Source organism: Atractosteus spatula, chromosome 4 (assembly GCF_055471065.1).
Source record: "Atractosteus spatula isolate fAtrSpa1 chromosome 4, fAtrSpa1.hap1, whole genome shotgun sequence".
Taxonomy (NCBI): Eukaryota; Metazoa; Chordata; class Actinopteri; order Semionotiformes; family Lepisosteidae; genus Atractosteus; species Atractosteus spatula.
The window spans coordinates 46,545,865-46,561,057 of record NC_142709.1 but is presented as its reverse complement, the minus strand read 5'-3'; the positions used below and the strand labels follow the sequence as shown (position 1 = coordinate 46,561,057).

The window sequence follows — 15,193 nt, the reverse complement described above, 5'->3', positions numbered from 1 at the left end:
CTAAGTGGTGAGAAAGCTGTGCTCCTCAAAGCGCTTTACAGGATAAAAACAATAACAGCAATAGTGTTAAGCTGGGCAAACGATATTTTTATAGAAATACAAAATGAGATATAATGATGTGTTCCGGCTAAGACATTAACGAGTACAACCCCCCTCTCTGCGGGAGTGCTGGCTGTGACGAATTAAACCGGTTTCACAGGTATTTTCAAAGTAGAAGGGGGCGAGATTTCCAGCGAAAGACACCTTCCCACTCCAAAGCCAAGGAAGTACAGTACTTACTAGTTAAGAAAGCTAGGCTCCTCAATGAAATCGCTTTAACATGCTAATGCGTTGGTGTAACAGTCCGGGCGTGGCAAGCTTCTAATGTCAACTCGACTCGATTGGAAGACAATGAACATATTCTAGCCCTAAATGAATTAATAGCAAACATGGTTTACATAAAAGACATTTTTCCAAGAAAGTTTATAATAATACGATCTATAGTTGAAATCTGAGCCTAAAAAAAAGAAAAAGCATTTTCAGAGAGCAATCACGCTGTGTTTATGTAGAAAAAGTGATTAGGTTTATGAGCAATCTAATTACTTATTCATTTAAAACGCTTTATAAAATAAAGTTTATTATTAATTTGCTGGACAGAGCGGTGAACACTATTATGGATAAGACAAAGATAACGATCCTGATCAGTTTAGAAATCTGTGTACGCTGAAAGGTTTTTACTTCTTAAACTTTTAAAATACACGTTTCGAATAGAAAGAAATCATCTTCCTGGTACAGTATGTATAGCAAACCAGCACGTTTTTTTTCTCCAATCAGAGGGGTTAGATGCTCGGTTAAAAGCATCCTAGAAGACACAGACCGGCGCCAGACCGGGAGAATGCCTGCAGCGTAAAAGAAAATGCCTGATGAACTAGGGATTGGACAGTTTCCAAGTGCTTGTACAATCGATGGAAATGTTCAAATAAATGTGCAAAAGAAATAAACAAAATAATCATTTATTTCTTTATCATATTGGCTAGCTAATGTCCTCTCTTTGCTAGTTAGTGGCTGTGTTTCTGCGTTGTGTAGCAACGGGTGACTGTTCTCAGGCGGAAGATGTAAACAGCTTAATTTTCGTGTTAAATAATTTTTCAAAATTAAAATTCATTCTATACAGCAATCACATATTTGGTTACCGTTTCATAAAACTTTCATGCTTAAAATGTTTAGGGAGAAATGGAAGACTAATAATGGAATGGAATGGAATGAATGATAAGTGTCGCAGTTTAAATAATTTTTGTAGTTAGAAATTATGAAACGCTCTGTTAAAAGCAAGGGAGTTTTTATGTCCGTTGCAGTAAAAGAAAATGCCTGACAAAGTAGTGCTTGGACAGATTCCAAGTGCATTTTTGCAATTTACATTGCATTGTCCATTGTGCTGCTGTAATACAGTTTAAAATAAGTCTAAACTGTATCAGCTTTATTTATGGGTTGCAATTTAGAAAAAGTCAAAAACTGCACTCAAAATGCAATTTAGAGCTTTCTGGTAAGAGGAGACACCCAAATCAATAATGTAACATGCCACTGTTTGTGCATGAACAAAGTTATACTGCTATTTCCTTAGATACGCGATTAAAAAAAATATTTTTTTGAATCCCCGCGGAACACATTCCATAAGAATCAGCGCTTTTATATATCGCCTTTAAAGGTGGCTTCTCAAAACGCTTTACAGGATAAAAACAACAATAACAGCAACAACAACAATATTGTATTTCATTGCACTTTGAAAACCAAGTAATAACTTAACTATATGTGCAAACGTTTTATGATATGTCGCTGTTGTGAATGTCTGTGGAGTGTATCTTATTTGCCTGTCTGTCCTGGCTCTCTCGCTCGCCCTCCCCCCCTCTCTCCCTCAATTCAATTCAATTCAAGGTGCTTTATTAGCATGACAGATGGGTATAATCAGTGTTGGGTATTTACTTTGCTTTGAGATTCCACTTTTAAAGGTGATATATAAAATCAAGGCTTTAACTTGCTTTAACTCCGCAAGTCTGAGTTCTCGTGTCTGTCCTATCCGAACCCGAAAGTATTACAATATGTATCTTTATAGCAGGTGGTGTACAACTTTTTAGCATAGATTACACTTTTATAAAATGTATTTAAAAAATAAAAACGATTACAATCTAATCTTTCCACGTTTGATCCCAAGATCCCAAGAAAAATAAATCTAAACGGGGAGAAAGTTATGCTGAAAGTTTATTAAGATACTTAGAAGACAGAGATATCAATTTATGTTGCATTTGTCTGATTGTGAATCAAAAAACACATATTTAAACAAATCAATCAAATTCAAATCAATATAAATGTTTATATTGTAACGCATAGGTGACTATTCATTGTTATTAAAATGACTTAAATTCGATCATGTTATGATATTTAGAAATATAAATTTGTTTGGTGCGAGTGAGGTTTTATTTAATCTCTGACCAAGGGAAACGTTTCATTTTTTCAAAGAAATGTTTGTTAAAAAAAGAACTCATGGCTCCAATGGGATTTGATCACAGACCGTGTGATGTGGGAGTCAGGAACCTAACCCACAGCGCCACCGGCAAGGTCACATGCAGAGTGCTGAAAAAGCACTACAGAAACATTATCAACAGACAATGTACAGCGTGTACTATTCTTGTGTTGTGGTACATGAATATAATTATATTGTTATTAATTTCTTTAGATACGCGATTCCATATTATATTCCCTTTTAATCAAATTCTAAAAGTATGCTTGTTGACTCCGGTATCTCGTTAGTTAAAGACTTCGATGCTTAAAATGTTTAGGGAGAAATGGAATACTGGTGTGTATTTTTTCTTTAAAGTACCAAGACCAGCCATATACTGAATGTTTATGTTCCAAAATTAATATCGTTTATGGCCTTCACACGCGTTACAGTATGCTCCTATTCTTTTTATGCTCAGCTACTACGATTTCCCTTCAGTAGTAAAATTCCATATAAATATTCAATACTACAACGGGTACAGTAAAGACGTTTACTGTAAATCTTTCTACGACAGACCAACGGACCACGAGTGCCCCTGTCGGTCAACCAATCATGTACCGCGGTACCGCGCGTCATCGTGCGTCACAGTGCGCGACGCCGTAGCCAATTACCTCCGGTACGTGTCTGTACCGCGCACTTTGAATGGCTGCATCTGTATATAGCTGGTAGTATTACTGTATCACTTTCTTTGTAAACACGTTTTGTTAACACCCGAATCGCAGGTGGATTCTGTTTTTTGGTCTGTTATGGTCTGTAGCTCAAATCCTGCTTAACTAAAAATTAGACACGAGAAGAGTATTATTGGACAATGTTGTGAGGCTCTGGCGGAATTTCTCTGTAAACTGAAGAGTTATAGAGGAGACAGGTTGTGTATCACTTCTTTTGACACTTGTAAAAAAAACATTCCAATGTTAATGCGACACGGAAGATAATGTGGTGTATTGGTCGTTAGTGAAAAGATTTAATAATTTAATCTCTTTACTGTGCACATTTTAATCCGCTTAGTATTGAATATTTATATGGCATTTTACCACTAAAGGGAAATTTTAGTAGCTAAGCATAAAACGCAGAGGAGCATAACGAAGGTCATAAAGGTCATAAACGATATTAATTTAGGAACATAAACATATTATGTAAACTGTATGTTGCTGTTATTGGTATTTTAAAGAAAAAATACACACCAATACTCAATTTCTCCTAAAGTATATTGACATTTTTTATATTTCAAAATAACACATGTTCGTACTGTATGTACAGTACACAGCGGTACCGCAGGTTGAACTGTAGGGCGCAAATCCACCCGAACCCAAAAGCACAACATATTAATGTGCATTCGCCTGACGCTGCACGGTTTTCATCACTCTCTGCGGAAGAGCTGGCTGTGACGAACTAAACTGGTTTCACAGGTATTTTCAACCCCCAGCCACTGTTGTTTCATCTGTTGTTATCCTGTAAAGCGCTTTGAGGATCCACCTTTAAAGGCGCTATATAAAATAAAGTTTATTATTATTATTAATATTGATCATATTTTTCCTCCCAGAACTTGTAAATTGTTGTGGTTATTGTTGTTGTTATCCGGTAAAGCGCTTTGAGAAGCATACTGTCCAGCTTGTCAGGTGCATTCTTTTGTAAAATAATAAGTAGAGCTTTGGGCTTATTAGTGCTCCACTTACAGCAACCCAATGTAAATACATTTTGTCTCCAAATCCACCACCACTTGTATGAATCATAGCCCTGCCAAATGATGCAAATTCTGCTGCAATGGTTGTGTGCAGGAATTTTTCAGTATGGCATCTCCATGTTCAAGTAAACACTGCTCTGTGTGCAAATGCAAATGCATTTAAAAAACTTTTTTTTTTAAAAGCCACCTTTAAAGGCGCTATATAAAATAAAGTTTATTATTAATATTGATGATATTCTTCCTCCCAGGACTTGTAAAATTGTTGTTGTTATTGTTGTTATCCTGTAAAGCGCTTTGAGAAGCATACTGTCCAGCATATTGTATTTCATTGCACTTTGACAGATCGTCTTATAATCACTTGTTGTTAGAATATCCCCCAAGAGGATATTCCCCCCAAGAGGATATAGAGGATATCCCCCAAGAGGTATCCAGGTAACAGTGAAACGGGCGTACAGTCTGGGGAGATCGCCCGTTTTCCATATAAATAGTTTCCTGGTTCCGCACCCCTTGGTGTCTCTCTCTCTCTCTGTCTCTCTCTCTGTCTCTCTCAGCACCCTCCTTGGCCACAGCCCTTATCAGGGCTACCCCACGGTGACCTACTCAGCGGAAGGGGGGCCCTTTCCCGGGTCGCCTCAAGCCATGTGGCAGGAAAGAGACGCCAGACCAGCGGGGTCCAGCCCGCCACCCCTGCTCCAGCCTGCGCTGGTGAGACCGAGCCGTTATAATGGGGAGATCCCATGGCAAATGTTTGAGGCCCAGTTCCAGATGGCGGCCTGGGCAAACAGCTGGTCTCAGGTGGAGATGGTGGGCTTTTTGGCAGGAGAGGGGAGGCGCTGGGACTGCTGCGGGCAAGGTTGGCCCAACGCTGCTGCCTAGCGGGAGAGCTACTGTGTCCAGGCAGATGCCCACCGGGAGATAGCGCTCCAGGCGTTTCTCTGGGCCCTGGTGCCGACTGAGGTGCAGCGCCACGTGATGCTGGCCGCGCCGGTCCTCTTGGAGCAGGCCCTGGCTCTGACTGAGCAGGCTAAAGCCGAATTCGAGGAGACTGGTGGGCACCAACGGAGGAGTGCACGGGGAATCAGATGGGGAGGGGGAGACGGCTAGCGCGGCAATGCTGGGGGAGCGACGACGGCTGGTCATCTGCCACCACTGTGGGGAGAGGGGGCACATCGCCCGGGAGTGCCAGGCGCTGGATCCCCGGGGACTCTGGACGCCGTTGGGAAACGGGAGCGGGGCGGCCTAAAGGGGGGAAGGCCACCCTTGAGCGACGCTACCCCCGCTCCGGAAAGCCAGAAAGAGTGCTTCACCCTGCCTGCTGTGGGAAGGGTTGGCCAGAGCCGGGGCTTATTTCTTCCCTGCCTCATCGAGGGCAGACCCTGCCAGGCCCTCGTCGACACCAGTTCAACCATCACCCTGCTGAGGCCTGGTGTCCTGCCGGGCACCGAGGCAGCCGGACCCCCAGGGCGCTCACCGTGCACTTTGGGGCTGCGAGGGTGAAACAACCCTTCTACCTTGCCCCAGTCCGCGAGGACTGTATCCTGGGCTGGACTGGTTGCATCACGTGGCGCTGCACCTCAGCTATCTCCTGGTGGGCCTCCTCCGGGAGAGTACGGTAACCCTGGCGGGCTAAGTAGACCACGTCTGCGGCGACTGGACACTGTGGCTCTCCCGCTAGGCAGCAGCGTTGGGCCAACCTTGCCCGGAGCAGTACCGGCGCCTCCCCTCTCCTGCCAAAACGACTCCGGAAGGCCGCTGCCAACGCCGTGTAGTTGTACCACTGGTCCCCAGGTACATCCAGCAACGCCTGGCAGGGCTTCCCCTCCAGGACGGCGGCGAGGTGGCCCACCATCTCCACCTGAGACCAGCTGTTTGCCCAGGCCGCCATCTGGAACTGGGCCTCAAACATTTGCCATGGGATCTCCCCATTATAGCGGCTCGGTCTCACCGGCGCAGGCTGGAGCAGGGGTGGCAGGCTGGACCCCGCTGGTCTGGCGTCTCTTTCCTGCCACATGGCCTGAGGTGACCCGGGAAAGGGCCCCCCTTCCGCTGAGTAGGTCACCGTGGGGTAGCCCTGATAAGGGCTGTGGCCACTGGCGGTGCTGAGGGGTCGTCCCGGCCCCTGGCAGCTGCTGCTCGCCCCCAAAAGGCGCTTTAGGGGGTCACTCGGCTGATGAGGGAACCGGCGCTTCTCTGAGTCCGACATCATTGGCCGTTAACTGTCAATCCTCCCGCTTCTGACACCAATGTAATGAATTTGGGTTCGTTGAGGACGAACACAAATACTCAAACCTGTGGAGTTAAAAACTGCACTTTATTTCTTCTACGTCACCACCCGCCAGCAGCACTCCCACGCCCAGACAAGAGAGAAACACAAGACAAGCCCGCCAAGAGCGCTTGCCCGAGAGAGACAGAGCAAGAGAGAGAGACAGAGAGAGAGAGAGAGAGAGAGAGAGACACCAAGGGGTGCAGAACCAGGGAACCAGGGAACTATTTACATGGAAAATGGACAGCTGGACAGCTGGTTTTTGTTGATAGCTTGACACAAGTTTATCAATGAAAAGACCATGGGTATTCTTCCTCCCCCCTACATTCTCAGAGTAGAATAGAATTTATTATTAGCACAATTTATTACAGTGCTAGATTTAATATTATCGATTACTAATAGTTTATGCTAACACCTAGCTTTCTTAATGCGAGAAGTACTACCGTAAGTAAGTACTGTACAGTAAGTACTACTACTGTAAGCAAAAAAAAGGGGTTTGGGGGGGATGTCTTGCCCCCTTCTACTTTGAAAATACCTGTGAAACCGGTTTAATTCGTCACAGCCAGCACTCCCGCAGAGAGTGATGAAAACCGTGCAGCGTCAGGCGAATGCACATTAATATTTTGGGATTTTGGGCTCGGGTGGATTTGCGCCCTACAGTTCAACCTGCGGTACCGCTGTGTACTGTACACACAGTACGAACATGTGTTATTTTGAAATATAAAAAATGTCAATATACTGTAGGAGAAATTGAGTATTGGTGTGTATTTTTTCTTTAAAATACCAATAACAGCAACATACAGTTTACATAATATGTTTATGTTCCTAAATTAATATCGTTTATGACCTTTATGACCTTCGTTATGCTCCTCTGCGTTTTATGCTTAGCTACTAAAATTTCCCTTTAGTGGTAAAATGCCATATAAATATTCAATACTAAGCGGATTAAAATGTGCACAGTAAAGAGATTAAATTATTAAATCTTTTCACTAACGACCAGTACACCACATTATCTTCCGTGTCGCATTAACATTGGAATGTTTTTTTTACAAGTGTCAAAAGAAGCGATACACAACCTGTCTCCTCTATAACTCTTCAGTTTACAGAGAACTTCCGCCAGAGCCTCACAACATTGTCCAATAATACTCTTCTCGTGTCTAATTTTTAGTTAAGCAGGATTTAAGCTACAGACCATTACAGACCAAAAAACAGAATCCACCTGCGATTCGGGTGTGAACAAAACGTGTTTACAAAGAAAGTGAAATACAGTAATACTACCAGCTATATAGATACATAGATTTAGATATTTAGATCCTTAAATTAATATCATTATTAATTTATTTAGATACGTGATTACATATTCTGGATTATAAAACAGATAATTCCGGTCCTGGAATCTGACTGGCTGACACCCTTCTGAAGCGGTACCATAATCTCTGGTATACGGACGACCCTGAAATTTGACTTGTTACTGTGTGATAAATTTTAAAGACGTAGATAAAAAAGTTTGGATTCTCATGTATCTGGTACAAGTATCTTTTAAAACAGTCTTTGTTGTGCTCTTGAGGATCCTTGTGATATTTTGAGCTCTGGTTAAATGATAAGTGTTGCAGTTTAAATAATTTTCATTGTTAGAAATTATGAAACGCTCTGTTAAAAGCAAGGGAGTTTTTATGTCTGTTATACTAAAAGAAAATGCCCGACGAACTAGGGATTGGACAGTTTTTCAGTGCTTGTACAATCGATGGAAATGTTCAAATAAATGTGCTAAAGAAATAAACAAAAAAAGTAATTTATTCCTTTATCATATTGGCTAGCTAATGTCCCGTCCTTGTTAGTTAGATCAACGAAATGCTGTATTGTTACTTTTTGTCGATGACAAAATAAAGTCTTTTCATTTAAAATGACGGTTACAAATAATGTGGACCAGCGTAATACTTTGAGTTTACAGCTTGTCCAAGGTCATTCATTATTAATAATATGAGTAATATCTTCGGTAAAGGCTTTGATGCATAAAATATTTCTGCATAATTAAAATATTTATGATAAAGGTAGGTTGTGTACTTTTGCCCAACTGAACAATCTTGCTTTCATAAAATATACCAACTTTTTAATGACTGATGATTAACATGCTGTAATACACAGTTTAAACTTAAAAGCTCAAATGCTATGCATGAGAGGTTAAGCTTTATTGGCTCCTCCTGGCGGTTTTACAAGGTGATTCCGGATACTTTCCGGTATGACGTCAAATGACGCGATACACCGCGTGCTACTGCGTGAAACTGCGTTTTGATGCGACACGCCCACCGGGGTATACCGCGAAATACCCCACTCGTTTTGAATGGCTGCATCTGTATGTTCCTCTGCCAAATATCCAGACTCCAGCAGTGGACATCCATCATAAGGTAGTATCTGAACTGAACCGGGGAAAGATAGTTATCCAAACGATAAGCTCATCTTCCTCATTTGCTCACATGCAAAGACCATGCGGCTGACTACAGAGAAGGGCCTCCTTCGCTACATTCCTGTGACTGTACAGGCTCACAGATATTTTTTAGAAATACTTAATATAACTTAATTCTAAGTGAAATAATAACCCTTGTCCCTTTACCATAGGTTGGAAAACAATAAAGGTAAATTGTGGTAGTGGAAAATTAAAAACAGTATAAGTATAACATAATACATACATATTGTACATACAGTAGATGGTAGTGGTACCTAAATATAAAAAGTACAGTTTAGTTCAGATTTGTCATCAAGTGCAATGAAATGCCCGTTTGCATGCATGTTCCAACTTACCAAAGGAATCACCAAAATCATAAACACAGAACAGCACCAGCAACAACAACAAGCTAAACAACAAACAACCTAAAAAAAAAAAACATCAGTGTGAGCCAGTGGTTGGGGTAGAGTTCAGGAAAAAACTGTCTCTGAATCTGAAGGCATGTGCTTTTATGCTTCTTTAATCCTTACCAGAGGGAAGAGGAAAGAAAAGTGAGAAACCAGGATGTTTGTTATCCTTAACAATACTCCCAGCCTTCCTGAGTAATAATGTCCACAACAGAGTGGAGCTGTATACCAATAATGGAACAGGCTGACCTGATCACCCCCTGTAATGCCTTTTGGTCAGACAAAGCGTTGCTGCCAAACCACACTGTAATACCACGTGAGCTCACTTTCAATAGTGCACCAGTAAAATGTAGTAAGGATAGTTGAAGATAGACCAAATTTTTTCAACTGCTGGAGGAAGTAAAGGAGCTGTTGTGCCTTCCTTGTAGCTCCAGTTACATGCTGGGACCACGTTAAATCATTAGTAATGAAGTTATACAGGAACTTGAAGTTGCTAACCATCTCTACAGCCACCTCATTGATATGAATAGGGGTGTGGTCCCCACCCTGCTTTCGAAAATTGATAACCAGGTCTTTTCTGACATTGAAGGAGAGATTATTGTCAAAGCACCACTCCACCAGGTTCCTGAGCTCATCCCTGTAGGCTGTCTCATCATTACTGGTGATTTAGCCAATGATGGTAGTGTCATCATCATATTTGTAAATGGAGTTGGATCTGTGTCTGGCAACACAATCCTGAGTAAGCAAGGAAAACAGTAGGTGGCTAAGGACACAGCCCTGACAGGCAACTATATTGACGGTCAGCGAGGAAGAAAGTTTTCCATCGACCATCACAGTCTGTGGTCTGCCAGTCAGGAAATCCATAATCCAGCTGCACAAAGAGGTGTTGATGCCCAGGTCATTAAGATTCCTGATGTAATCAATGAATAGCATTTTGACGTACAGTATGTGTATCATCCAAATGACCCAGGACACTGAAGAGCCAGGGAAATAGCATCATCAGTGCTAGCAGAAAATCTATCAAATCCACCCCTCTCATAAGTTTGGTGTAGATCTTACCTTAAGAAATGTGTATAATAAAAAAAAATACAAGTAACCCACAAAGCAAAATAAGATAGTGTTAGTTTTGAATATAAGTCTTTTTAGCATGGGCTTTTGATATTTGACGTAACTAAAGGAAGTATGGTCTGTGGTGTTTCAGTGCTCAGCCGTACCTAGCCTGCCGATTGCAGAGTTGATAATATTTCTATATCTGAGAAACAGAAGGATGTGTAATTGTCTCTGTGAGCCAATTTTACACAGTTCTTCATTCTCCACTCTCAAACAATACAGTAAAAACTAGAACTTCATTGATGTTCCATGCAGCTGAGTATGGTCATTGATATCCCATGGTGAATCAACTACACTGTACAAGCTTGTTTGTATGCAATTCTACTTTGTTGTCAATAATGAAACCATTATGTTTTATATCATATCATAAACATATGAAATACATGGGTACTTACCGTACAATTCCTTTTTGAACTTTTTTTGGAAGGGTTCTTTTTTGAACAGTCATGAGACATTTTCTTAAGAAGAGCATATATTAGTTTAAATATCACTTTAAAGAATAATACACAGACTTCATTCTGTGTTTTTATTCAAATTATTTTGAAAAATAGTACAAATTAATAGATGCTTGCAGTTCATATAGGAAAAGTAACGTTAACCAGGGGTCAAGTTAAAGTTATCTGCAGCTCTTAGAACAAACTGATATTTTTCTTTTAAGATTGAAGAGGGAGATGCTTTTGTGTGACTTTTCCTTTTCCATTCCCAAATTAGTCGTATATTTACCTATCCAGTGGTTAGCTGTACAGCAGTGCAGACTCTTAAGTTATCAAAGGTGCCATGCAACAACTTGTACAGAAAATAATGAGAATATTTCTTATTAAGATTTATTAACAAAGTGCTTATTTTGGAAAGAAACTATTATTTTTGTTCTTTAATCTCCTCAGGTGCAATTCTTTATTTTATTAATGATATACTGTATATTTGCAAAAATCAGTTGGGTTAATGAGTTTTACCTACAACAAAGAAAACAGCATTAGGAATGGAACATTAAAGATCTTATGTTTTCATAGGTATTAGCATCAATTAGTCAGATTATCATTAGACTGATGGATGCTGATAGTGCAGGCCACAGCTGTAATTTAATATATGTTTTGAGATATGAAACCCCCCAAAAATGTCTTATAGGAATTAATTTTAGACCAGTAGTATGGAGATATTGGCTCAACCCATTAAGGAAACTGAACATTTAAATTCCTGAAAAGGAGGCTCATTTTGTTGTGCTAACAAAATTATTTACAATGTGGTGAGAAACAGATTGGAGCCTAAAGTATCTGTAAACTGCTGCCTTGATATCTCCATTCCTTAAGCAGTAAATGATGGGGTTGACCAAAGGGGTGAGGAAGTAATTCAGCCCACCAATGAAGATGCGTCCATCAGGGGGGATACTCTCCACTCTCATTCCAATATAAACCATGGCAGAGGACACATAGTACAGGAAGACCACAGTCATATGTGAGGAACACATTGAGAAAGCCTTCTTACGGCTTTCCACAGATTTCATTTTTATCACTGCCCACACAATTCTGAAGTAGGACCACAGGACAAATGAAAAAGGTACATACACAACAAACATAGCAAATAACAGGGTAAAATTGACTTGTCTTGTAATCTCACCACATGCTAATGACATTATAGTGGGGTAATCACAGAAACAGTGGAGGACATAATTAGAGCCACAGTATGGCACAGTGCTTGCCAGTGCCACAGACAAAACTGGTGCAAGGTAGCCCAGAACCCAGACTGAGGACGTCATTGTAATACAGACCCTGGGGCTCATGATGGTGTTGTAATGCAGCGGTTTCACTACAGCAACATATCTGTCATAAGCCATGGCTGCAACAAGGAATAATTCAGCAGCACCAAGTGAAATTATAAAGTACATCTGTACAAAACAGCCTGTGAAAGAGATAGTTCTGTCATGGTGTAGAAACACTGCTAGCATCTTGGGAATGATGGATGTTGTCATCAATATATCTAAGAGAGCCAAGTTCCACAAGAAGAAGTACATGGGCATGTGGAGTCGGTGGTCCGTGGCCACTAACACCAGGATTAGCAGATTACCCAGGAATGTGGCCAAAAAGAGGATAAAGAAGATGATGAAGAGTGCAGTATAGTGCTCCTGCAGGCCTGGCATTCCCACGATGATGAACTCAAAGTGCAGGGTTACATTGGAGTTGCTCATGACTCAGAAGCTCAGAGAATTTGACAGAAGAGGCGAGCCTGGAAGGAGTTACATTAACAATGTGTTTTCAGTGTCCATTTTTGGTCATTTTTGACCTTTTAAAATTATGGTAAGGTAATTTAGTTTGATTATTAAATATACAAAATGTAATCATTTTGAAACAAGTTTAGTTCCTCTTAAAATTATGTTCTAATGGAACACATACATTGCTAAGGTTATTTGTTAACCTGTCTTCGTGTATATTTCAGCTTTAGATTTTTTTCCTCACATGCTTTATTTCAGTAAGAAATGCTCACATTTAAGCATTTAAGACTTTCAGTTTTTTTTGCTAAAATCTACACAATATATAATGCAGGTGACTTCTATACTAATGATTTAAAAGCCATAACTACAGTTATGAGGTGAATAACCTGAAAACTGAAAATAATAATAAAAAATGAAACAATCCACAATCACTTAAGTTTTTATAAATTAAGCTTATTTTTAAATTTGTATTTTATTTTGCTGTTCACGTAAATTAGGGGATATCTAATATGAAAAACACATAAATAGAATGGGATGGAAGTGGCAGTTTTTACTGTAAATTGGGTGTTAAGGATATCAAGTCACAGCAGTAAGTACTGATGTTTCAGTTTTGCCTCAGCTTGAGTCTCAGGTGAGCTGGAAAGCAACGAATCACTTGTTCTGCAGTGTAAGAAAAGCAGTTGAGCTGAATGTTGTTTTGCTATGAAAAGGCCCTTTAAAAAGACGTCTTTAAATGTCGTCTACTTTCTTTTTTCTGCTTACATAGTTGCATGCTCAACTGTTTTAATACAGTATTTCAAAATGATGGTTAATGTTAAAAGCACTTGTAAAAGTATCAGTAGTATCAGCAGCATTACTATAATTATTACATTGATAATGATGATGACAAGGATGTTAACATAGTAAAGGTTATGAACAAAATCAGCCCATCCAGCCCTCATTAATTCAAGTACAATTTATCTCTTCCCACTGTTTCTTTAAAGAAGCCAGAGCACTGGATCCAACAACATGGTTGGGTATCTTGTTTCACACTCTCAGAACCAATTAATTATGACCATTGCTATACTGTTATAAATACGACCATTGTTATATGCAGTAGTAGAGGTATCAGTGCTATTATTGTTGTGATGATGGGATAATTATCTACAAAAATGCACAACTCAAAAGGCAAAGTATATTCCATCTCATTATCAAACTAGACAAGAGAGGTAGGTCAAGAAAAATATTTAAGTCACTGAGGCTCTCTGAGGCGAGATTTGTTCACATCCTGTGTGATCCCTTCCAAGCATGATGAAAGCAATCGGAAATAGAGTTTTGAGTGAATCTCTTTAGAAGTTGAGGTTTCTGAACACCTAGAAGATTTAGAATACTTCAAAGATGTTGTATATTTCTATTTCTAATATTTCCACACTATTTACAAAATAGAAGAATATACATAACATTTCTCAAATTAATTGAAAATGCAAGGGATTAGTAATATGAATAATGTGCATGTCAATGACATTATAGTAGCGAGTATATTGTCGAGTAGCAATCTCAACAATGGATGCTGTGATATGTGAATGTATTGCTCCTGGTGTGGAGCCTGGTTTCAGCGGACTGCTTTTATTTTACACACTTATTATTATTATTAAATATGATAAGTATTATTAAAAATTTCACTTGAGATATGTCAGAAATAGTTATTTATCTGTGTTTCTGTATAGAAACATTACATTAAAATTATGAAACAATAATACATGTAATAAACATTACTGCATTTTGTGCTTTAAGATGCTGTGACACAAATACTAAAGAGTTCTGTATGTAGACAGAACAGTCTAATTAGAGATTATTCCTTTATGAGACCAAATTAAAATGTTTGCAATACAAAAGCACCATTTTCATTATTGTCTATTGCAATGAATTGTGACTGTCAATGTTTGCTGTTATGTTAATAAAATATGTTGTATATCAGTGCATAAATGTTACTTTATAAACCATTTTCATTTTATTATTTAAAAATGAATGAACTCTACCCGTACAATTTTGGAAACTGCATGCATTTTTAATGTTTATAATTTATAATGGTTTGCTGAGAAGCAGTACTGCTTTACTCTACAACATTAAAAGGTCAATGGAAAATCTTTGAATATTTAAAGGTCAGTTTTAGAACTATTTAAAATATATTATAAAACCATTTCATAAAAAAAGTAGCAAAGCATAAATCTAAAAGTCTAGGCTTCAAAACATTTTAAAGAAAAGTCAGTGTTCTCTAATCTGATGAGGAAAGATAGACCAAATACAAAAAAAAGAAACTGAAGTAATTACAACATGTCACTTACCTGGAGCCTTAGTCTATTCACTGTGCTCTTCAAACATAGAGTGAACCTGCTGTACAAGTAACTTTTCCTCTCATCTCAGCTGCTTTTATGGACAACTCTACAGCTTTTCACAATGACCCCTGAGGCCACTTAGTGCAGAGCTATAGCTATAATTCTTATTAATCCAGAGAGACAGAACATGTGCGCTAGAGGAAACAGGCCCAACAGGTACAGCACAAAACATTTG

General features: G+C 39.5%; 1 protein-coding gene across 1 annotated transcript; it reads right to left on the bottom strand.

Moving 5' to 3' along the window:
- Positions 1–11,644: 11,644 nt before the first annotated feature.
- LOC148836424 (olfactory receptor 2AT4-like) lies at positions 11,645–12,619 on the bottom strand. The gene has a single exon (XM_088914184.1). The coding sequence runs from the start codon at positions 12,617–12,619 to the stop codon at positions 11,645–11,647; it is 975 nt and encodes a 324-aa protein (XP_088770310.1).
- Between the last annotated feature and the right edge of the window lie 2,574 nt (positions 12,620–15,193).

Bases quoted from the DNA above. Each gene is read 5' to 3' on its own strand.
- LOC148836424 (XM_088914184.1), bottom strand. From the start codon at position 12,619: ATGAGCAACTCCAATGTAACCCTGCACTTTGAGTTCATCATCGTGGGA.